The 23468-nt window shown below is 50.0% G+C and overlaps 1 protein-coding gene across 1 annotated transcript; it reads left to right on the top strand.

Annotated features, from left to right (window-relative positions):
* Positions 1 to 10007: 10007 nt before the first annotated feature.
* Positions 10008 to 22263, top strand: LOC309891169 (olfactory receptor 2B2-like; the record flags this gene model as incomplete). Its single annotated transcript, XM_082785550.1, has 2 exons — positions 10008 to 10935; positions 21311 to 22263. The coding sequence occupies 2 exons, from the start codon at positions 10008 to 10010 to the stop codon at positions 22261 to 22263; spliced, it is 1881 nt and encodes a 626-aa protein (XP_082641676.1).
* Positions 22264 to 23468: the final 1205 nt, after the last annotated feature.

Below are 23468 nucleotides of genomic sequence, written 5' to 3'. Positions count from 1 at the left end.
GCATGAGTGGCATTTGGTCCAGTGAGGGTTTTCCCTATTTCCCACCAAGAGAGATGATGGCATATTGGCCATCAGCCTGTGTAAGGTAAGAAAGATAGATTCATCGCATCCTTATTTACCCGCCTTCACAGGTGATATCAGAATCAGAAACAAGCTCACAAAGGCACAACTGGCCCACTCATCTGCATACCTCTTTGTTTTGATAAGGTAAACTCTGTCTTCACATCAGTTTCCCTTTATCACACCCTTTACTCAGGTACTGCATAGGTAATGAAATTTTAAAAGCTTGGAAGTACCCTTTCTGCCTTAGATGAAAGTAAAACTTCATACTCTGCTCTCCAGAAGACAAGGTGCAACAGAAATGTCTGCTTCTGTACCTTTTTAGGATTTAGATTCCCCTGTAGCTTCAGGAAATGGTAAAATTCTTCTTCCGTTGTTCTCAGTGTCAACACAAGCCAGTGCTTGGAGGCAAAATGCTCAGCTGGAGGGTGACTGCCCCCACAGGTTGCTCTGAAAAAGAGCCCGGACTCTGCTGAGTGTGAATATACAACTCCTCTCTTTCCCTGCCCAGCTATGGGGAGAAGGTGGAGAGGGACAGGACAGGGTTCTTGATTCATGTGGCTGAAATAAGAGCTCTGAGAAATGCAAAAGGGCACAAAGAAGCACTGCCCTTATTGGGGCCTGTTGTAGCTTTCCAGGGATAACCTCAATCTGACATCTCCTCAGGAGAATGACCTCATTGTCCAAACTGAAAGGACTGCATTGCACAGAACTTGAAATTTTCAAAGGGGACTTGGGCACCTGTGTCCAAGGAAAACACCTCCAGGACAGGGGCAGTGCCAGAACTGGAGCTTAACATCCCCCATCAGCACTGTTATTGCCAGAAAGTGCCACAGCAAGAACAGGAGCAGAGCACACAAATGGAGAAAGCTGGGGGGAGAGGAGAACGAGGGGGCTTGCTCAGAGGACAGCGTCCACATGGAAGGGACAGACAGGGAGCAGCCACAGTCCACCCACCAAAGCATTTCTGTCACAAGATCCCTCACCTTCTCTGCCAGTGTCTCTGCTGCCTGCAGCTGTCCCTTCCAGTAGCTGCTTCCCACATCTCCTTCTTGTCATCACTCACAGACCCCAGCCCAGCCCCTGTTCACACAGCTTTGCCCTGCAGACACCCCGTGGCAGCAGGGGAGTGAACAAAAGCATTTCCCTGCTTGCAGGTGCACAAGACCAGGTCAGACAAAGCCAGATGTGTCCAGCAAAGGCGATGCTGGTGTGGTCTTGAGGCAGCACAGTGTGTAATAGACCATTATGAGGTACCTGGCAGATGTACTGATTTCTCCTCATGAGGATCTTAGTGCTGTATTTACACCTGACAGTGTCATTTCATTTTCCCTTCGGAGGCAACAAAAACAACTGACTTTACAAAGTCCTCATCTGAAAGCTGTCAGCCCTTGCCTGTATTCTTAGTATCACCCTCTTGGAAGTCTCTTTGGTGTGCTGTGGAGCTGTGAACAGGCTGCCCCAGGGAATCAGCCTCCCGCCAGCAGCAGGACCGTGCCCTGCCGGGGGGGCTCCTTCCACCCACAGCTTCTCCCCGCAGCGCCCTGGGCAGCTCCCCTGGCAGGCTGAGTGCTGAGCCTGGCAGGCGGCAGAGGCCCTGCCCCAGCACACAACCCCTGGGGCACAGCAGGGACCCTGCTCTGCACCCCAGCCCTGGACACCCCTGCCTGCAGCCCCGGCTTCACAGCCTGCAGCCAGCCCATATTGAAGGACCCCTTACGGCCTTCATGCTGACCCTGCAGCTAAGAAACACCTGCTCTGGAACTTGTGCTTGTCCACATTGAAGAACCACCGAGTGCATCCTGCCTGAACTTCTGTAGGAAGTTCTGGGTCTGGGAAACCTCCATGATGCCTCTGTGCATTGCACTGTAGAAAGAGACTTACCCTGTTATGTGCCAGGAAGATTTCTCCTCCTCTGAGCTCTCAATATTCTCATATTCCACACAGGCAGTAACCTCTATCTCCCTTCTCTGTCCTCACAGTGCCAGCTGATGACAGTGCCCCCAGCCCTGCTGCGCTGTGCAGAGGAGCTGCTCCTGGGCAGAGCTGTCTTTTTGCAGCGCTGCCCGCTTGCCAGGAGGTCCTCTTGGGCCCAGGAGCCCGGCCCAGCTCAGCAGCAGAGGCCCAGCCCAAGGCCTCCCTTGCTCTGCCCCCCACCAGGCTCCCTGCACATGGCCCTGGGGCTGCAGGGGAACCTGCTGGCAAACAGCCTGAAGGAATCGCTGGGGCTCCAGCCCTCACCTGGCACACATACTTCTTCACACCAGGGTCATTTCTCCTTACAGAAAACCAATTAAGTGTAACAATCACAGCTTCTTGTCCCAGTATCAGTTTGGACATGAAATAATGGTCAGGGACTGATCTCCTTCATCCCCACTTAAGGAAGGAATTCAGCAGAGTCCGTCAAGGCATCTCATGCTGGTTGTTATTCCCGGGGTTGGAAAGGGATCTCAGCTCCCTCCCATATCGGCCACAGACCCACAGGAGCTGGGATTCCTCAGGCCTCAGTTCAGGTGTCCACAACATAGGTACTTTAATGCGAATTACTGAGCCACAGTAGCTCCTTAGTGGAGATGGAGGACAGGCAGGAGCTGTTCGGATGGAAATACCTGGTGAAATTTGAGGTTGATCCTCTGGTCTGATGGGGCATTCCTCAGGCCAACTGGAATGGCAGCAGATGCCACATGGAGGACAACTGAACCTGTCCCTACTCCTTATATGCAGGGCAGCCTGCAGAGGCTGTCAGCAGAGCAAAAGGAGTCATGTGTCACAGGGAGAGCTAAACCTATTCTGTTCTCTTTTAAATGTTCTCTTTTTCCTTTCTGTTCTACACGACCCTTGGCTGTAATGGCTGTTGTGTCTCGGACATCTCCACAGGGCCTCAGCTCTCACCAGCAAGGTCTCCCTGCCCTTTGTGCCTTGAGGCAGGACTCTGCAAGGGTACAACATGTGGTGGGTGGGGATAAAATCCGTGGTTACTTTGCAAACTACACCTTTAACAGTCCATGGGACCTAGGGGCCTGCATCCAAAGGTACAGGGAGAGTGTCCTGGCCTGGAGGTACTGGCTCCTTATGATCCCAAGAAGGGATCAGACAGCAGCATTCAGGTGCTGTAAGAGATCGTTTAAATGCTCTTAGAGCTAAGACTATAAGGAGAGAAGACTATAGACGATCTATTGAATTTGGTGTGACTTCATTCTAGACACAATACTCCACCGTTAGTCTCAGATCTCCATTACATGTTTGCACTGACCCGATGGGATTATTAAAGGGTGAACAAATTTTGCTGATCAGTCCTTGGCTCTGCAGTTGATGAATCAGCATATATATGGGAATCAGGGAATCTTGGGTGGTGCCATATTGCCACTGGTGCACCATTTAGGTAGCTACTGGCACTTCGACCCTCAGCAACCCCACAACTGAAGGATCCTGTGAAGGACCGGGCAAGGTAGAAAACAGTTGAATGTGCATAAATCACCATAAATCACCTCCAGCATGGCCAATTCCATCAGATACAGGCTGCGTCTCTCCCTGGTGGTCCATTTGCCTGGGTGACATACAACATCTTCCTTGAAGGGATACCTTTCCTTTACACCTGACAGGAGTTACCTCAAGAGAGGGAGGATTTGTGCCCCCTTTCCAATAGCTTTGTCAATGCCCCCTTCCCTGGAGAGGGATCCCAGCTTCTTGGCTTCCCTGCCCTCTAATTCCAGGCCACCAGCCCTGTTATCCCAGTATCGGAGCAGCCAGGTGACAATGTGCTGGCCTAGATGATGGCTGAAATCTTTTCACACATCTCACAGCTCACAAAGGACTAGTGATCGGATGCTTACTGCTGCTTTTATGTTATCTCTGTCTTCATCCACACATTTCTCTGATGGCTTTACTTGGGAGTAGCCTGCCTCATCTTCTTCTTCCTCCTTCCCTCTAGGAGTAGGAGCTTCTTTCCTGATTTGATTTTATTCTCATGTATATATTTGACTGATACAGGCACAGGTTGGTTCCCTGGCCCAGTCACAGCGATTGGAGTTGTGTAGAATTTTTTTTTTTTTTTTTGGTAGGATTCTGCACTTCTTCAGGGGTGAAGTTAGAAAGCATTGGAGGTGCCCACAGTTCTAGGTGCCTGCCCATATCCTCCCATCCACCCTGCCCCTCATAATTATCCTGCCTCAGGGCAGATCATTGTGTGGCATTCTGAAATAGTTTACTCTGACCTTAAACAAAACCTGAAACACATTCAGGACACATAACAATACGTACAGGCTGGTTTGAACATTCCAAGGATTCCAAGTTTTGAAGAGCTATTGTAACAAGCTGTGGGGAGAAGAAGTGTCCCCCCTCATCCCTTCCATAGATTGGCTCCCCAAGGAGAAAAGTAAAGACTGTTAATTATAAATAGTTTCTAAGAGAAAGTTCCTCAAGCATGGAGGTGACAGCAATGCTGAGTACAACTACCAGATTTGTCTCATGACTAGTAATTTTATCACAACAGAGGGCTGTGTTAGGCCTTAGAGTAAACTAATAACCATAAACCAGCCCCCACAAAGGATAAACAGCACAACAGGGAACACACACAATATGTATTGTGCCACCCAACACAGTTCTGAGACCAAACACAACTACTACACCAACAAAAAATGAACATTGTGGTCAGTACCTATGAAGCTGATGTATTGCTTCTAACAACTTTATTTTAACATGATCCGGTCATATCTGTCATTATCTGAGCCCTTTATGGCCCCACGTAGGATTCATTTGGGAAGTAGAGCATCTCACAGGAGGCACCCAGAGAGGGCAGAGATTGACCATCAAGGAGCAGTGGAAACAATGTCATGGACTGACAGCAATTCCCAATTCTCCTGTTCCACCCAGGAGCAGGAGTTACAAGAGGCTTGATGAGGGGAATGGTGTTTTTAGTTTGCTTGTAGTTCCTCAAGGTTGTAGTCCGCCACTGATAGTCAATACATTATATTAATCTGCCTATGCTAAGTCTGTCTTGCCTGTGATGATAATTGGTACCCATGAGGATATTTGGTGGGTGACCTCCTGTTCTACCTCAAGCCTTGAGCTATTTTCATCGTATTTTTCCCCCCTTTTCCTTGTAAAGTAAAGGAGCGGTGACCATGGAGTTCACCTGTGTACCTGTGTAAAACCACCACAGTAGGGACATTGGAAGGGTCCAGCACCAGAGCTGTGGCCATCCAGGGATGGCATCTCAGCACCCAGAACACGCTCTGCCAGCCTGGTGGCACAGGAGGGGCTGGTTCCCCTGAAGGAGATCAGTACAAGGGTGATTTCCAACACAGGCATTTCTGGCACATTCCTGAGAGGCCTGTGGAGCTGCAGGCCACACCAGTCTCTGGGACAGTGGACGTCTTTCCTCCCAAAGCCAGATCCCAAAGAGGCACCAGCTCCCAGGGAAACCTGGCCATGGACTGTCCCTATCACGAGGAAGCTCAGCCATGCCCAAAGGAGCCCTGGGGCTTAGGGCACCCCTAGCATCAGGACCCAGGAGTCCTGGCTAATACATACTCCCGTGAGCCCAGAGGGACACTCAGGCAAGGCTCTTGCAGCAGCCACCAGTCATTTCCAGCCCCCCGCAAAGCTTTGGACAGCTGAGAGCCCTTGTGACACATCTTGGAAAGGGGCTCCTGACACCCTTACCTTTGGGGGAGAGATGCAGGAGCACTGGGAACAGGGAATTCATATCAGAGGCAATGGTCACCCTCCAGCAGCCCTCCATCTCGCTTGCTGCTGGCCCTCAGATCAGGACAAGGGATGCCCACCCTGGCTCCTCAACCACAGCTCCTCTGCAAGGTGCCCCTGCTCCTCCGCCCATCAGCGAGGGTCGCCCAGTGCAAGCTTTCTGCCTGCTGACCCCACTCCTGGCCACAGAAGGACAGCGCTGGGGAGCACCCAAGCAGTGCCCAGCAGGGACCAGGCCTTGCAGGGAAGAGCCAGCACTGCCGCTGCTCCAGTGCTTATATCCTGGTGATGCAGTGCACCCCCTGTGACATCAGCCTGTGTCATCTGAAGACCTGTGAGGTCAGCAGCATGGAGATGGCACAGCTCAGGAGAGAGACGAGAGATTTCCCTTCTTGTCCTGAGAAACAGTCACCTCCTTTCTGCCCAGTTCTTTTCCACAGGATCCTGACAAATCCACCAGGAACATCTCCAAATGGTGACAAAGGCCACAGAATAAAGGAAGTGGACCGCTGGAGAAGTCCCTGCTGTGTTCCTGCCCCAACACGCCTCTGTTGTTGGGAGTCTTTCCAGGAAGGTGTGGTTTGAGGCTTGTCCTGGGGCTGGGCTTTTTTCAAAAGATGGGAGCGAAGGCACCTGGGATGCAGCAGCCCCTCAGTGTGCCTGAACTCCTCTTCACCACATGTCGCTCACCTGGAGAAGTAGGATGTGTTATATGGAGGGAATTGCAGCACATTCCTGGGCCTTCCTCCCCTCATGTCCCACAAGGCTCTGTGCTCTGAGAAGGCCTCAGCACCCTCGCCCAGGACATCCCCCCTGCCATGCCACAGGCAGAGGTGGCACACGAGGGAATGGCAAACTTACCTTCAGCACCTCATGGTAAGGGAGAGGGGTAGTGCAGAACTGCAGATGAAGGGGAGAGTAGGGAGAACAGCTTGGGACAGATGCAGTGCACTCCTTAATGCTGACACAGCTTCCTTTCAGTGGGGATCCAGCTCCTCGTGTCTGTGCCCCAGGCTGAGGGCATTGGGGCACATCTGGGCTGCAGCACCTCAGCTGTGGCACAAGGGCCAAACTCAGACTTGTCCCAGACCTTCTGCCCAAGACCCAAGACATGCAAAGGCTTTCCAGCAGGGCAGAGACCTGCTGCAGTGGATTGCTAATGACCACAGGAGGACGAAATGAGGGACCCCAAGGAGGGCAAGCCCTGGTGTTCCCAAGGCCAGAAGGAAAGAGGCCTGGGCTGTGCTGCCCTGACAGCAGAGGACCTTTGTGGTGTTGGTGCAGCCCTGAGGGCCAGTGCTGGAGATGAGGCCGATCTCCAGGCAGGAGAAGGGGCTGCTGAAAATGTCCTTGGTATGGGCAACCTGTGATTCAGGGACACAGACAAAAAATCATTGGGTTGTGTCTGGATGGTACTATCAAAGGGGTGAATGAAGGATGGAGGTGAGAAGCAGCAGCAGTGTTTGCGAGCTGAACAACACAAGTGGAAACTCCAGTGTGAAGTGTCTCATATCCATGCATTGGCTGCCTCTGATGAATAGAGGTGGGACAGACCTTGGGTCTCTGAGAAGCGGTCACTTGCTCATAAGCACCAGGTCTGTCAGAGATGCCCTCAGGAGTGCCCGTTAAGTACCAGCTGTGAATGGCCAGAGCTGCCCTGTGGGTCCTGTGCTGCCCATGTCAGCTGCATGCTCCAGTGGTGCTGGAAACTGCTGGCATCTCGGATAGCACTGCAGGCCTGGAATTGGCTATTACATGGAGCGGCTGCCCTCGATTTCATTAGGGAATGTAGGGATGTCCGTGAGACAAGTGCTGTTACAGTCCCTGGAGATGGAGGGAAAACTAGAGGGAGAGAGACTCAGCTCTCCCTGTGGCACAGTTCTCCATTGGGTCAGGTGGATGCCTCTACATGCTGCCCTGAGCCTACTGAGGAGGGACAGGTTTAGTTGTCCTAAATGGGTGCATTTGCTGTCATTTCAGCTGGCCAAAGGCATTCCTCACCAGCCTCCAAGGGGATGCCCCCAGGTGCTGCCCTGTCCCTCAGGGTTCCTCCATGAGAGCTTGCAGATGCCTGCACATACCTCTGCCCCCTGACATGTCACCAGGTGTTTGCAGCCCCCTGATTTCCTCCATCTGCATTAATGATCCTTGAGCTGAGACAAGGAGCTTACCTGCAGCTGCCCATGTTATGCACACCTAAACTGAGTGCAGAGGAATCCCAGGTCCTGTGGGTTTGTGGCAGGCATGGGAGGGATCAGAGTCCCATTCCAGCCCCAGGACAAAAACCCAGCATGAGATGTTGCGTTAACTGGCTCTGCTGAATCCGTTCCTTAAGCAGGGAGTTAAAGGAGTTACTTCTATGACCATGCCTGGGTGTACCACCATTAACTGGAATGAGAAGAGAAGACTGCTACAGATAATTATTTTTTTGTGAAGAGAAATGAGCCTACTGTCAAAAAGTGTGTCTACCCAGGGGAGGGAGAGAAGAAACTCCAGGGATTCCTTCAGGCTGTTTCCCTACAGGTTCCCCTGCAGCCCCAGGGCCATGTGCAGGGAGCCTGGTGCGGGGCAGAGCAAGGGAGGCCTTGGGCTGGGCCTCTGCTGCTGAGCTGGGCCGGGCTCCTGGGCCCAAGGGGAGCTCGTGGCAAGCGGGCAGCGCTGCAGGGAGACAGCTCTGCCCAGAAGCAGCTCCTCTGCACAGTGCAGCAGGGCTGGGGGCACTGCCTGCAGAGACACAGTGCTTAAAGGCAGGCAGAAGTGGCAGGATGCCCAGAGCTCGCAGCAGGAAAAGACTTCCCAGCCCTGCACCTGGTAAGTGTCTGGCTAGAGGGCAATGCAGCCGCAGTTCCTGGAGGTAGGAGAAGCCGGGGGTGCAGGCAGGGGTGTCCAGGGCTGTGGTGCAGAGCAGGGTCCCTGCTGTGCCCCAGGGGCTGTGTGGTGGGGCAGGGCCTCTGCCGCCTGCCAGGCTCAGCACTCAGCCTGCCCGGGAGAGCTGCCCAGGGCACTGTGGGGTGAAGCTGCGGGTGGAAGGAGCCCCCCCGGCAGGGCAGGGTCCTGCTGCTGGTAGGAGGCTGCTGCCTGCGGCAGCCTGCTCACAGATCTACAGCACAACCAGGATGTATCCAAGGGACTTTGCAAAAGCTGGGTCAGGGCATGGGATTTCAGCTTCAGTCTCAGCTTTTCTGAGCCTCCTGAGCTTTCAGTTTTGTGTTCTTTGGCTCGGTGGGAATAAAATGAGATAGCATTATTTCCAAGATGAGGCTGACGCTTCTAAGCCATACCACTGAGGGTTAGAAAGACCCCCATCAAGTCCCCTTCCTGCCCCTCAGCCCCTAGAAAGCTCCACCACCACATGTGTAGGATCAGCAGGGTCTGTGTGACCTGGGCTCTAGGACGTGCCCTCAGCAAACTGCCCCTGGGCAGAGCCCTGCTGCCAGGAGGTGTCTACAGGGCAGAGCTGAGCACCCAGTGGGTGGGATGGAGGCTGTGAGCTGCAGGCAGGAAGTGTGGGGACAGAGACCCAGCTGCAGGCAAGGACAGCTTCAGGCAGCAGAGCCATGGGCAGGGAACAGCAGGACAGTGCTAACAGCATAGTCTGCCACCTCCCTGCTTCCCCCTAAGCCCATAGGATTCAGGGCATGAGTCATGATGAATCTCTGCCAACAGAGTTCCTGAGGCCACAATAATTGGGCAGCTCAATTTGGGAACTGTATTGAGATGTAGATGATACTGACTAAGACCAGGACAGATGGAGTGGCTGGCTGTCCTCAACGCACTAAGGACAGTCGCTTTGCTTCTCAGGGTTCACAAGGTCTCACCTGGAATACATTACAAATGCCAGGGGTTTCTACCATCTAAAAATGTTCCTGAGTGTGACACAGGCAGCGGGAACAATGTAAACCACAAATTCTTTTTTTGCAGTCAGGAGTGTTGAGAGTGGTAATGCTGTTAAGTTCACATACATCAGAGGTAGATTTAATCAGAGATCATTCCTGGTTCTTATTTACCTTGAGCTACAGGGCAGGTTCTTGAAGAGCCCACAGCAGAAACCCTTGGTCCCAGCGGCACCCTCAGCTAGCACTAACCAGAACTCAAGCAAGAGAGCAGCAGAAAGGTCTCAGAAAGGGAAAAGTCACTGGGGGCATTTCAATGAGAAGTGGAGCAGTTTTTCTCAGACATGTCTCTCCTAATTATCACTGTCTTTTCTTTCTTGGCTATTCCCCTTTGTCCAGGAGAATCAGATGTCCAACAGCAGCTCCATCACCGAGTTCCTTCTCCTGCCATTCGCAGACACACGGGAGCTGCAGCTCCTGTACTTCGTGCTCTTCCTGGGCATCTACCTGGCTGCCCTCCTGGGCAACAGCTTCATCCTCACCGCTGTAGCCTGCAACCACCACCTCCACACCCCCATGTACTTCTTCCTCCTCAACCTTGCCCTCCTTGACCTAGGCTGCATCTCCACCACTGTCCCCAAAGCCATGGCCAATTCCCTCTGGGACACCAGTGCCATTTCCTATGCAGGATGTGCTGCACAGGTCTTTCTTTTCCCCTTTCTCATGTCGGCAGAGTATTTTCTTCTCACTGTCATGTCCTACGACCGCTACATTGCCATCTGCAAGCCCCTGCACTACGGGACTCTCCTGGGCAGCAGAGCTTGTGCCCAGATGGCAGCAGCTGCCTGGGGCAGTGGCTTTCTCAATGCTGTCTTGCACACGGCCAATACATTTTCCCTGCCCTTCTGCCAAGGCAATGCTTTGGACCAGTTCTTCTGTGAAATCCCCCAGATCCTCAAGCTCTCCTGCTCAGATTCCTACTTCAGGGAAATTTGGGTACTTATGGTTGCTATCTGTTTTGCATCTGGCTGTTTTGTTTTCATTCTTTTTTCCTATGTGCAGATTTTCAGTGCTGTGTTGAGAATGCCCTCAGAGCAGGGACGGCACAAAGCCTTCTCCATGTGCCTCCCTCACCTGTTTGTGGTCTCCCTCTTTCTCAGCACTGGCTTTTTTGCCTACCTGAAGCCCCTTTCCCTATCCTCCCCAACCTTAAATCTCGTGGTGGCAGGTCTATACTCAGTAGTGCCCCCAACATTCAATCCCCTCATCTACAGCATGAGAAACAAAGAGCTCAAGTGTGCTATTAGGAAAGGAATTTCACAGATATTTCTGAATGGTGATAAACTTCTCCTCTTTCTCCACAAATGACCTTCTGGGTCATTTGAAGGCCTGCTCCTTGTTTCATTAAGAGTATTGTTATTTTTATCTTTATCCTCAGTTTCCTTTCCATTCATTACTTTCTTATAAAATAAATAAATACATTAAAAAAAAAAAAAGTTTATTCATCCAGCATCTCCTGAGGTATTAAACTGCTCTGTTTACTCTGCACAGTTTTTCCCTCCCTGCATGTCAGCATCAACTCTCCATTAGCATCTGCTTAATAAAACAGCATCTCTCCAATGCACTGCCTGAAATCCTGCCTCTTCTTTCAAAGCTGGTGTCAGCAATAGGTCTGAGCATTGTGGTGGTTTCACACTGATGGGCAGCTGAACTCCACCACACCACCCTTTCACCCCTGCTCCTGACAGGTACAAATGAAGAAAATAGAGTTGGAAAGGGCTGCAAGGTTGAGTTAAGGGAAGGGGAGATGACTCATCAGTTGCAGTCATGGTATAAGCAGACTCTGTAGGGAGATTAAGATAATATATTTACTAACCTTACTAACAGACTGGAGCAGTGAGAAACAAAAAGTGAACTAAAAAGATATCCACCCTCTCTACTCCTCTACCTCCTGTCAGCTGTCCAAAGCTGCAAGTCCTGGGCTGGGATGGGGGCTGTGTCTCTGGACAGAGCTGGTGGCTGCTGTGAGAGCCCTTCCTGAGGGTCCCGCTGGGCTCAGGGGACAATGGGGGAGCCAGGACTCCTAGGTCCTGATGCTAGGGCTGCCCTGAGCCCTAAGGCTTCTTCGGTCACTGTTCTGCATGTCCTCGTACAGGGGGACAATGCAGGGCCAGATTTCCCTGGGAGATATCAGATCATGTCCTGGGTGCTGAGATGCCATCCTTGGATGGCCACAGCTCTGGTGCTGAACCCTTCCCATGTCCCTGCTCTGGTGCTTTTACTCTGGTGCTGAACCCCTCCCATGTTCCTGCTGTGGTGGTTTTACTCTGCTAAGCAGCTGAACTCCTTTACAACCTGTCTCTAACTCCTCCTCCTCAAAGAAAAAGGGGGAGAAAATATGATGAAAAGAGCTTGGGGTTTGTTCTCCTAGTAAGATCAGGAGATCAGCCACCAAGTGTAACAAAATCATAGAGTCATAGCGTCACTAAGGTTGGAAAAGACCTCCAAGATCATCTTGTCCAACTGTAACCCCCTGTATTGTCACAGTCACCAATTATTTTCACGGGCAAAAATAAATGAGCATAGGGTGATTAATATAATTTGTTGCTATCACCGGAAGACTAGAATAGTGAGGAGCTACAAGCAAACTAAAACCACTTTCCCCCAACATCTACCATCTCCTACTTCTACCCCACAAGTAGTTCAGGGGAATCTGGGCTGTGGTTAGTCCATGATGCTTCATCTCCACCGCTCCTTCACGGTCACTCTCAGCCCCTACTCCAGCACGGGTTCCCTCCCACGGGATGCCATCCTTCTTGAACTGATCCTGAGTGGGCTTCCCACAGCCAGAAGCTCTTCAAGAACTGCTCCAGTATTGGTCCGTACAATAGGGTCCATCCATCAGGAGCAAAATGCTCCAACGCGGGTCCCCCATGGATGGCAGCTTCCCCCCTGATCCCCTGCACCTCCATGGGCTCTTTTCCATGGGCTGCAGCTCTGGCCCAGGGCCTGCTCCTGCAGGGGCTCCTCCACAGGCTGCCAAATGGAAATCTGCTCTGCCACGGGACCCATGGGCTGCAGGTGTTATCTGTATGTTTGTGTGCCCAGACAATAGCACATGGAGACAGAAAGTACACAAAAGTCTTTTAATGAAATAATTAATTATATAACTCTGCAGAGTCAGGTGCTTGGCAACCTTTCACAAAGCCAACACACCTCTGGCTTGAATCACCGTTGTTTTACACACAGTAAATTCATGAATCTATCTACCTAGCTTCTTTTAATTGGCCGTTTCAACTTGCCATACTTATCTCTACTGAGTTTTCACATTACAGAGGACAAGCAGAGGGGATTGGGGGAGTAAGGGGGAGCAGAGGGGAGAAGTGTGCCCCCTCATTCAGCCGGAATTTCCTGTACTTCAGTTTCTGCCTATTACCTCTCGTGCTGTCGCTGGACAGAACTGAGTCTGGTTCCATCCTTTTGAAACTTTCCTCTCAGATATTTCACAGAATCACAGAATTGTAGGGTTTGGACCTCGAGAGATTGTCGGGTCCAACCCCCCTCCCAAAGCTGGTTCCTTCGAGCAGGCTGCCCAGATAGGTCTCCAGACAGGCCTTGAATATCTCCAGAGAAGGAGACTCCACAACCTCCCTGGGCAGCCTGTTCCAGTGCTCCGTCACCCTCATTGTGAAGTTCTTTCGCATGTTGGTGTGGAACTTCCTGTGTTCCATTTTTTGACCATTGCCCCTTGTCCTATCCTCACAGAGCTCAGCCAGTCAGCCAGTTCTCAACCCACCTTCCTGTCCACTCCTCTATCCTACACTTTCGCAGCTTTGCTAACAGGATGTCATGGAAGAGAGTATCGAAAGCCTTGTTAAAGTCAAGGTAGATGACATCCACTGCTCTCCCCCCCTCTACCTAGCTGGTGATGCCATCATAGAAGGCAACAAGTTTGGTCGAGCACGACTTCCCCTTGGTGAATCCATGCTGACTACTCCTCATAACCTTCTTCTCTTCCAATTGCTTGGAGATGGCATCCAGAACGAGCTGTTCCAACACCTTTCCAGGGACAGGGGTGAGACTGATTGGCCTGTAGTTTCCCGGATCCTCTTTCTTGTCCTTCTTGAAGACAGTAGTGACATTGGCTATCCTCCAGTTTTCAGGCACCTCTCCTGTTTTCCAGGACCTTTCAAAGATGATAGAGAGTGATTCGGAGATCACCTCTGCCAACTCCCTTAGCACACGTGGATGCATCCCACTGGGATCCATAGATTTGTGTGTGTTGAGTCCACTCAGATGCTCCTGAACCACTCTCTCATCAACCAGGGGGCAGCCCTCTATTTCCCAGACCCTTTCTCCTCCCTTCAGGATTGAGGAGTCCCGCGGGGGAGTCCTTGAAGCAAAGACTGAAGCAAAGAAAGCATTCAGTATCTCCGCCTTCTCAGCATCTCCCATTACCAGGACACCCGCCTCATTCAGCAAGGGATACACATTATCCCCAGTCTTCCTTTTACTATTTACATACTATTAAAAAACCTTCTTATTATCCTTTATCTCTTCTGCAAGCAATTTGCATTCTTTCTGTCTGGGTCCTCCTGGGTATGTAGGCAGTGGGGATGCTACAGTCAGCATGCCAACCAGTTGCCTTCTGCTGGCCTAGCAAGGCCACTGGCAGATGTCAGCCAAAAAGTACAGACCCCAGATCTAAGTCAAAGGTGACCTGTCAGCTAGTTCAGGCAGAAGTGACCTCACAGCCCCTTTCTTTGACACGTTCCTGCTGCTGCCCTATCAACTGCAGGGACAGAAGTGACCTCACAGTCACATTGCTCCTGCTAGGGCAGGAGATCCTGAGGCAGAGCTGAGCTCATCAGTGCATTCCCACCCATCTCCTCCTTGTGAGTTGATCAGATCCATGGCCCCTTGCATTCATCTTTGAATGCCATGTGACTGCACAGCAACCTCACGGTTCCTGCCCTGCCCCAAGGGGCCAAGCGCCTAAAGTTAAGGCTTAGGAGAAGGATTGAAGGTGAGGAAGTTAATGCACAGGAACGGGGGCTTTGGGTGTTAGTTGTTCATTTATGGCATTAAGGACTAGAGCTCACCTTTCTGGGTTAGAGATTAAGCAAAGGTTTAGTGTTCTGCTGGTGGTGTCAGGTCTGTGGTTAGGGTATGGTCAAGCTCTGCAGGATAGGGTTTTGTTTAGGTCTGCAAGAAGACTAGGGCTAAATAGAGCACTTTAATGCTAGTGTTAAGGGCACGGATAAGGGCGAGCAAGAATGTAAGCATAATGGAAAGTGGCTATGGACTAAGTTTGGCTTCAAGGGATATTGTGGTCAAACATTAGAGTAGTGTATTCCTCTCAGGGTGCAGAGCAGCATTTAGGTTTAGGGATTAATGTTACAGATTAAAATAGTCTAAGGGCCTCACATGACTGCTTTAAGTCAGCATTACGGTGGGATCAACATTACCTCAACCTCTTCAAAATCATTATTCTTACCTCTTCAAAGTTGTTATCTTCTGCTGTCCAAGCTCCTCCTCCCTCCCCCAAATCTCTCATCTCTCCTGGCCAGGTTTTCCTGACTTCCCAATATCAGCCATCTTCTTATGGGCAGCTTTCTGATGGCTTTCATGAATTTAGAGTATCTGTCTCACCTCTGCTGGCTACTCCATGTCTGAGAAAGAAACAGCTCCTAAGCCAGCCTGGAGAAAGACACCAAGGTCTGTAGGAGCACCCTGCACAATGTGCCCAGCAGCTCTGCAACACCTCAAAAGTGCACATTCTGCCTATAACTTTTGGATCTAGAATGGCTGCTGTGGACCCAGGGTAACTCCTTCCAAGCTCCCATGCAGGCTTTATGTTCCCCTGGGCATCAGGGAGGCAGTGGCCCTCTCTGTGTAGAAAACTGAAAGCAGCCCTGAAGGATGAATTGGGCAAAGCTGAAACCTCTGACATGACAACACATGACAAAAGAGTGTAATTATTAAAGAGTGTAATTATTAATAGTTTCTAAGAGATGAAGATATGGAGGTGGCAATAAATTTGTCCTAAGTCAGTGTTATCCAATAAAGCAAAAGCGTTACCTTAAACCAGCCCCCAGAACTGATAAACAGCATGACATGGAAGACAGTTAGTAATATGCTATACAACACAATTCTGAAAACAAGCACAACAGACCTGAGATCAAAAAATCAACATTGTAATCAGCAACTTTTAAAGTGATCTAATGCTTATAACAATTTACTTTTAAAACACTGTTGTCAGATCTGTTGTCTCAACCTTTGTGCTCCACAATAGGCACCAAAAAAGATTTGTTGTGGTTTGACCTTGCAGGAAGCTCAACACTCCAGTGATATTCATCCAGTGGGATGGAGGAGAGAACTGAGAGGAAACAAAAATGCAAAAGATTGTGGGTTGAGATAAAGGCAGTTTATTAGGACACAAAAGGAATTATAATAATTAGTATTAGTAGTATTGTTGTTGTTGTTAAATGTTAATGTTATAGACACTAATAGACTAAGGGCGTGATACACCAGGTTGCTGAAAGCTCCATCTCACCTGGCCTTGAGCACCTCCAGGGATGGAGCATCCCTACAGCTTCTCTGGGCAGCCTGTTCCTCACCACCCTCTGAAAAAAGAACTTCTAATTTGCATTTACCCTCTTTCAGTTTAAAACCATTAACCCTAGTCTCATCACTACTCTCTGATGAAGAGTCCCTCCCCAGCTTTCCTGGGGAGTACCCAGGAAAGGAGACTAGAAGGCCACTGTAAGGTCTCCCCAGAGCCTTCTCTTCTCCAGGCCGAACAACCCGCAACCTGTCTTCAGGGGAGAGGTGTTCCAGCCCACTGATCATGGCCCTCCTCTGGACTCATTCTAATAGATCCGTGTCCTTCTTGTGCTGGGGGCCCCAGAGCTGAACGCAGTACTCAAGGTGTGGCCTCACCAGGGCCGAGTACAGAGCAACAATCATTTCCCTACTTCTGCTGACTACAGTATACCTGGTACAAGCCAGGATGCTGTTGGCCTTCTTGACAACCCGAGAACACTGCTGGCTCATATTCAGCCAACTATCCACACATATCCCCAGGTCCTTTTCCCCTGAATAGCTGTCTAGACACCCTTCCCCCAACATTATATTGGGCTTATGTTCCTCAAGTGCAAGACCCTGCAGATGGCCTTGTTGAACTTCATAGAGTTGGCCTTGGCCCATGGGTCCAGCCTATCCAGATCCATCTGCAGGGGCCTCCTACCCTTGAGTAGATCAACACTTGCACCCAACTTGGTGTAGTCTGAGGGTGCACTCAATCCCTTCATCCAGATCACTGATGAAGATATTGAAGAAGAAGATACAGCCAATTTTTAACCCAGTGAAGCATACATCCATTCTGGCCTTGAGCAGCCAGTTTCTCTAGGAGAATGCTGTGGGAAACAGTTTCAAAAGCTTTACTGAGGTCCAGGTAGACCACATCCACAGCCTTTCCCTTGTTCACTGAGCACATCACCTTGTCTTAGAAGGAGATCGGATTTGCCAAGCAGGACCTGGCTTTGATAAACCCATGCTGGGCCTGATCACCTGCTGGTCCTGGAAGCATTGTGTGATGGTACTCAAGATAATCTGCTCCATGAGTTTCCCCAGCTCAGAGGTCAGACTGACAGGCCTGTAGTTCCCCAGATCCTCCTTCCAGCCCTTCCTGTAGATGGCCGTCACATTGGCTAGTTGCCAGTCAATTGGGACCTCGCCTGAATGCCTGGACTGCTGATGAGCACTTCGGCCAGCTCCCTCAGTACCATCGGGTGGATCCCATCTGGCCCCATAGACTTGCGTACATCTAAGTGGAGTAGCAGGTCTCAAAACTTTTCCTCATGGATTATGAGGGCTTCGTTCCACTCACTGTCCTTATCTACCAGTTCAAGAGCCTCAGTACCAGGGGAACAACTGTTCTTGCTACTGGAGACTGAGGCAAAGGAAGCAATAAGTACCTCAGCATTTTCCTCATCACTTTTACCCATGTTTCATCGCAAAACCAATAAAGGATGAAGATTCTCATTAATCTTCCTTTTTATTTTATTTTATTAATTAAAAAATATATTATTATTATTTTTTAATTATCTTTAATGGATAGATTGGGCTACAGTTGGTCTTTCAACCTTCTAATTTTGTCTCTGCACAGCTGTTGCGTTAAGGGGTGTAGCTGATTAACGGTTATGGGCCCGGTCGGATTCAGGGTACTGAACCAGTCAGATAACCGTCTGGGGGTCCAGTTGGACATTCATCAATAACGCGTTAACCGTCTGGGGGTCCAGTTGGTCCAGATAGTTCAGAACAGTGAACTATCATGGTCACAGATAACCACCCTTACCCTAGTTGCACATAATGAGAGCAATCACAATGCAATCAAGTATGGTTTATTACAGCAACAGATAACCAGGTTCTTTTGGATTGCCAGCGACAGTGACTGTCTGCAAAAGCAAGCTAGCATGCATGAAATATTCAGGTGTTACAGGTGCGCAGCCTAGAAATAAACGCATTAAAAGGATCAAAGACTCTAGAAAGATTTATAAGCAAGTATTCAGATCTCACCCAAAGGCGTCCCAATGGGGGGGGGGAAGAGAGGCTCAGCCCGTCGACTGATCCCAGGCGTCAGGAGGTCCTAAGGATGTTGTATTTCCTTGGGTTGGTATCTCCCCTGACGGTGGTATCTTCCCTAATATCCCCTGTCTCTTAGGCCAATTTATATTATTTTCTATCTTTTAGGTGGAGCTTGAGTGACTCTAGTCAAGCATATCTTAGTTATGATTGGTGAAAAGTTCTCCCGTCTCCGTTTAAAGTAATAGGCTCTGAGAAATTCAGAGCACATGCTCAGTGAGGGATGGTCGCACCTTGGAGGCGGGTAGCTTTTGGGATGGAGGTGTGTTTTGGTATTATAATGATACTATAATGAGCAAAAAGTACACTAGGGCACGACATTTGTCAAAACATGACAGGTCCTTGGCTCAGGGTGGCAAAAAGTGCAGCTTATCGGTCTTGGTGTGCACAAGAACAATAGAGTCCCCACCTGGTTACAGAGCCTAGCTGTGGTGTCTCCACTCCACTCTACGCTCCATACTGTTCCTTAGGGCTAGCACACCAAGTTTCCCCAGCGCGATAGCATCTAAGGTTGGAAACCTATGGAACGCTCAGGTAATGCAGCTATGCCCTACCCTGAAAGCCTCTTCAATGCTGTACAGTTTCTTTAAAATGTGAATGTTAGTTTTATTTCCCTAGTTACCTCAGGCAATTACACCACAACAGCCTCACAACATTTAGGATGTGGTTCCAAACAAAATGATAGCATGCATGAGGAGGAAGCAGAGAAAAAGTAGAATCCGGTGGAATTCAATCCTCTAACATTCTGTGATACTGTGCTGCGGTTTTATTCCACTAAATCCTGTATTGTGCAAATTGTCCTGCAATTGTTGATGCAGTTATATTGTAACAGACAGCATAATCAGGGTGAGCCATCCACCTGCAGACATTAACAGCTGACACAATGGAGCATCTGTCCAGGGGAACTTTGAGAAACTGCAAGGTTTTACCTACAGAAAACTCTTGACATTTACAAAAAGAAGAACCTAGCCCTGCAACAGAAGAATAACCCTACACATCAGGGCAGACTGGGACCCTGCTGAGTGAGCAGTGCCCAGGAGGAGGAGAGCCTGGGCACCATGATGCCATAGGGCAATGGTGCCTGGTCAGCAGGAACCAGGCCGGCTTCATAGAGAGACGTCTTATGAGATATTTGTGTCCATGGCTATGGCTGTTGTCTCCACAACTGAGGCCTATGAAGAGACAGCTAATCACTAAAGCACCAGAGCCTGATTGAATCCTTGCCCACCTATGAACTAGGCAGGGGTCATACAATTGTCCTGCACTTGTTCATGCATATCCCCATCTCCCACTGCCCCAGGAAGAGCCCTGAGCAATGTGTGAAGGTAAAGGATCTCCCTTCCAGGGGCCGAGGGTCAAGGCTCAGCCCTTTTGCTTGGTGAAATACATCCATGTTTTCTACACATCAGTGTCACCTTTACATTGCCTTTGTCTACTTGTCCTAACTGCCTCCAATGTTCTCTTCTAATGAGCTCCAAGGGAGGCTGTGTCAGTGCTGGCCCTCAGGGGGCACTCCAAGAAACCTTCACATAACTTGGACTTGGAGAGATTTCTTCAATTTGCTCTCAGTGCTTTCATTTTGAGGTCTCATCACAAAAGCCACCAGAGGGGTGAGTACAGTGCTTGGGCTGGGCCTGTGCTGTTGAGCTGGGCCAGGCTCCTGGGACAGAGGAAACACATTTCAAAAAGACCTATGATGCAGAGAGACAGCTCTGCCCAGGAGCAGCTCCTCTGCACAGCGCAGCAGGGCTGGGGGCTCCAATCACAGGTGGCATGCAGAGAGGAGAGAAGGAGAGAGGGGTTGGAGGCAGTTGGCAGTGGGAGGATGCTGAGAGCTGACGGGAGGAGAAATCTGCACAGCCCTTGACAAGGTAAGTCTCTAGCTGCAGGGCCATGCAACTGCAGCTCCTGACAGGGTCGCCTTCTGGGTCATGTTTCTGGGAGGGCAGTGGGCAATGCAGTAGGCTTTGAGAGTCTTGCCGGATTGAGGTGAGGAAGTCTGGCAGAAGACCCTTGGAGTGCCCTAAGCCAGGTGCCCCCAGTCATACCAGAACACCCTGCCCTGGCTGGCCATGTCGGGCTCTCTCTCAGATGCCCCGTAGCTCCTGCAGCCATGGAGGTGACCCTTGGCAGGGCCCTGCTGGTGGCAGGGTGCTGCAGGGCAGCGCTGAGCACAGCCCTGTGGGATGGTGTCCTGGTTTCAGTTAGAACAGAATTAATTTTCTTCCTAGTAGCTGGTGGAATGCTGTGTTTTGGCTTAGGATGAGAAGAGTGCTGATAACACCCCGATGTTTTAATTGTCGCAGAGCAGTGCTTATACCAAGCCAAGGACATCTCAGCCTTTTGCTCTGTCCTGCCAACAGGCAGGCTGGGGGTGCAGTAAGAGCTGGGAGGGGACAGACCCAGGACAGGTGACCCAAACTAGCCAAAGGGGTATTCCATAGCATCTGACGTCATGCTAAACAATATATAGGGGTGGCTAGCCGGAGGGAGGGGGCCAGACTGCTCAGGGTTAGGCTGGGCATCGGTCAGCGGGTGGTGAGCAATTGCATTGTGCATCACTTGTTTGTACATATTATTATTACTTTCCTATTATCACCATTGTATCATTATTATTATTATTGTTATTATTATTTTGTTATTATTATTTTCCTGTCTTATTAAACTGTCTTTATCTCAACTCACGGGCTTCAGTTTCCATTTCTCTCCCGCGTCCCGGAGAGGGAGGGGGGAGGGGGAGCGAACGGCTGCGTGGTGTTTAGCTGCCGGCCGGCAGCTAAACAACACTGCAAAGCGCATGGATGTGACAAGTGGACGGCACCTGAGTTTCCCCCATGTTCCTGCTTCCCTCCTGCGGCACAGCGGGAAAGACTTCTCTGGAGCCCACAGCAGCCCCTGCTCCCAGTGCCACTCTCAGACAGCACCTGCTGCAGCTTAATCAAGAGACCTGCAGAAAGGCTGTCCTGCAAAGAAAGAAGCTCTGTTTGGGGGTGCTTTTAAGACTTGCAGTAGGTTATCCTGAGAGAAGTCTCGTCTAACTTTGTTCTACTTTCCCCTCTTCACAGATGACACTGAAATTCAGAAAATGCCGAACATCAGCTCTGTGAGTGAGTTCCTCCTGCTGGCATTTGCAGACACTCGGGAGCTGCAGCTCTTGCACTTCGCGCTCTTCCTGGGCATCTACCTGGCTGCCCTCCTGGGCAATGGCCTCATCCTCACCGCCGTAGCCTGCGACCACCGCCTCCGCACCCCCATGTACTTCTTCCTCCTCAACCTCGCCCTTATCAACCTGGGATCCATTTCCACCACTGTGCCCAAAGCTACGGCCAATGCCCTCTGGGACACCAGGGCCATCTCCTATGAAGGATGTGCTGCACAGGTCTTTTTCTTTCTCTTCTTTATAGCAGCTGAATATTCTGTTCTTACTGTCATGGCCTACGACCGCTACGTTGCCATCTGCAAGCCCCTGCACTACGGGAGCCTCCTGGGCAGCAGAGCTTGTGCCAAGATGGCAGCAGCTGCCTGGGGCAGTGGCTTTCTTGATGCTGTCCTGCACACAGTTAATACATTTTCCCTGCCCCTCTGCCAAGGTAATGAGCTTGATCAGTTCTTCTGTGAGCTTCCTCAAATCCTCAAGCTGTCCTGCTCAGAGTCATTCCTCAGGGAGGTTGGGCTCATTGTAGTTAGTGTCTGTTTAGCATTTGGCTGTTTTCTTTTCATTGTGCTGTCCTATCTGCAGATTTTCAGGGCCGTGCTGAAGATCCCCTCTGAGCAGAGCCAGCACAAAGTCTTTTCCATGTGCCTCCCTCACCTTGCAGTGGTCTCCCTATTTATCAGTACTGGCATGTTTGCCTACCTGAAGCCCCCCTCCATCTCCTCCCCATCCCTGAACCTGGTTGTAGCAGTTCTGTACTCGGTGGTTCCTCCAGCAGTGAACCCCCTCATCTACAGCATGAGAAACAAGGAGCTCAAGGATGCATTGAGGAAACTCTTTGGATATATGTTTCTTCACCATTAATAACGGGCCCATCTGAATCCTCCATCTGAATCCTCCAAAGGGCTCTGGTGTCTTGCATGTCTCAGTTGTTTATGTTCAGAATGCAAAGCTCTGCCTGAATACCCAGTAATTTTTTTAGTATTTAAGTAATAGAGTAACTACTCACAACTTTGAATGGTTCAGTTCTTTCCATAAAACATCACACACAAAATGCAATAGCTATTATGAAGAAATGTAATTTCCAGGATGTATATTCATCACAAGAGAGAAAATTCTGAAGTTCACCCATACTCACAAGGATCACCCTTACGCACAAGGATCATTGAGTCCAACTCCTGGCTCCACACAGGAAGTTGCCTTGTTTCCTTGCGAAACAAGCTGACTTTATCTCTCTTGTTCCTTCTCATGTATACCTACGACTGATACAGGCACAGTCTGGTTCTCTGCTCCATTTGCAGGGATTGGAGTTGTGTAGATTGCAACTCAGTAAGCATAGGGACAAGCCCCAGCACATTGCAGTGATTTCTGTCTCTTTGGAATTGCCAGGGTGATGACACTCCTTTTGCAAGCATTCTGCCAATTTTTTAGGTTTCTGCAGTTGTTCAAGGGTGAAATAACAAAGCATTGAAGGTGCGCATAGTTCTAGGTGCCTGCCCATATCCTCTCACACTCCCTGTCACTCACAGCTATGCTGCCTCAGAGCACATCTTTGTGTGGCATTCTGAAATAGTTTTCCCTAACCTTAAACAAAACCTGAAACACATTCAGGAGACATACCAATAGGAACAGACTGGTTTGAACATCCAAAGGATATTTAAAGTATCAAAGAGCTGTTGTAACTAGCCTGGAGGAGAAAGGGGCAGGTAAAGAGAAAGGGAAAGGGAAGAAGCGGGGAAGTTTCCCCCCTCATCCCTCCAATTCATTGGCTCCCCGAGGAGAAAAGATAGAGACTGTTAATTATGAATAGTTTCTGAGAGAAGGTTCCTCGAGCATGAAGGTGACAGCAATGCTGAGTACAACTACCAGATTAGTCTCACGACCAGTTCTTTTATCATAACATAAGGCAGTGTTAGGCAGTAAACTAATAACTATAAACCAGCCCCCACAAAGGATAAACAGCACAACAGGGAACACACACAGTATGTAATGTGCTATCCAACACAGTTTTGAGGCCAAACACAACTACTACACTGAGGTTAAACAAATAAATAAAATACACATTGTGG

This window comes from Aythya marila, assembly GCF_965140915.1.
Source record: "Aythya marila genome assembly, contig: HAP1_HAP1_SCAFFOLD_192, whole genome shotgun sequence".
Classification (NCBI taxonomy): Eukaryota; Metazoa; Chordata; class Aves; order Anseriformes; family Anatidae; genus Aythya; species Aythya marila.
The sequence above is the reverse complement of the archived record's forward strand: the minus strand, read 5'-3'. Positions and strand labels throughout refer to the sequence as shown.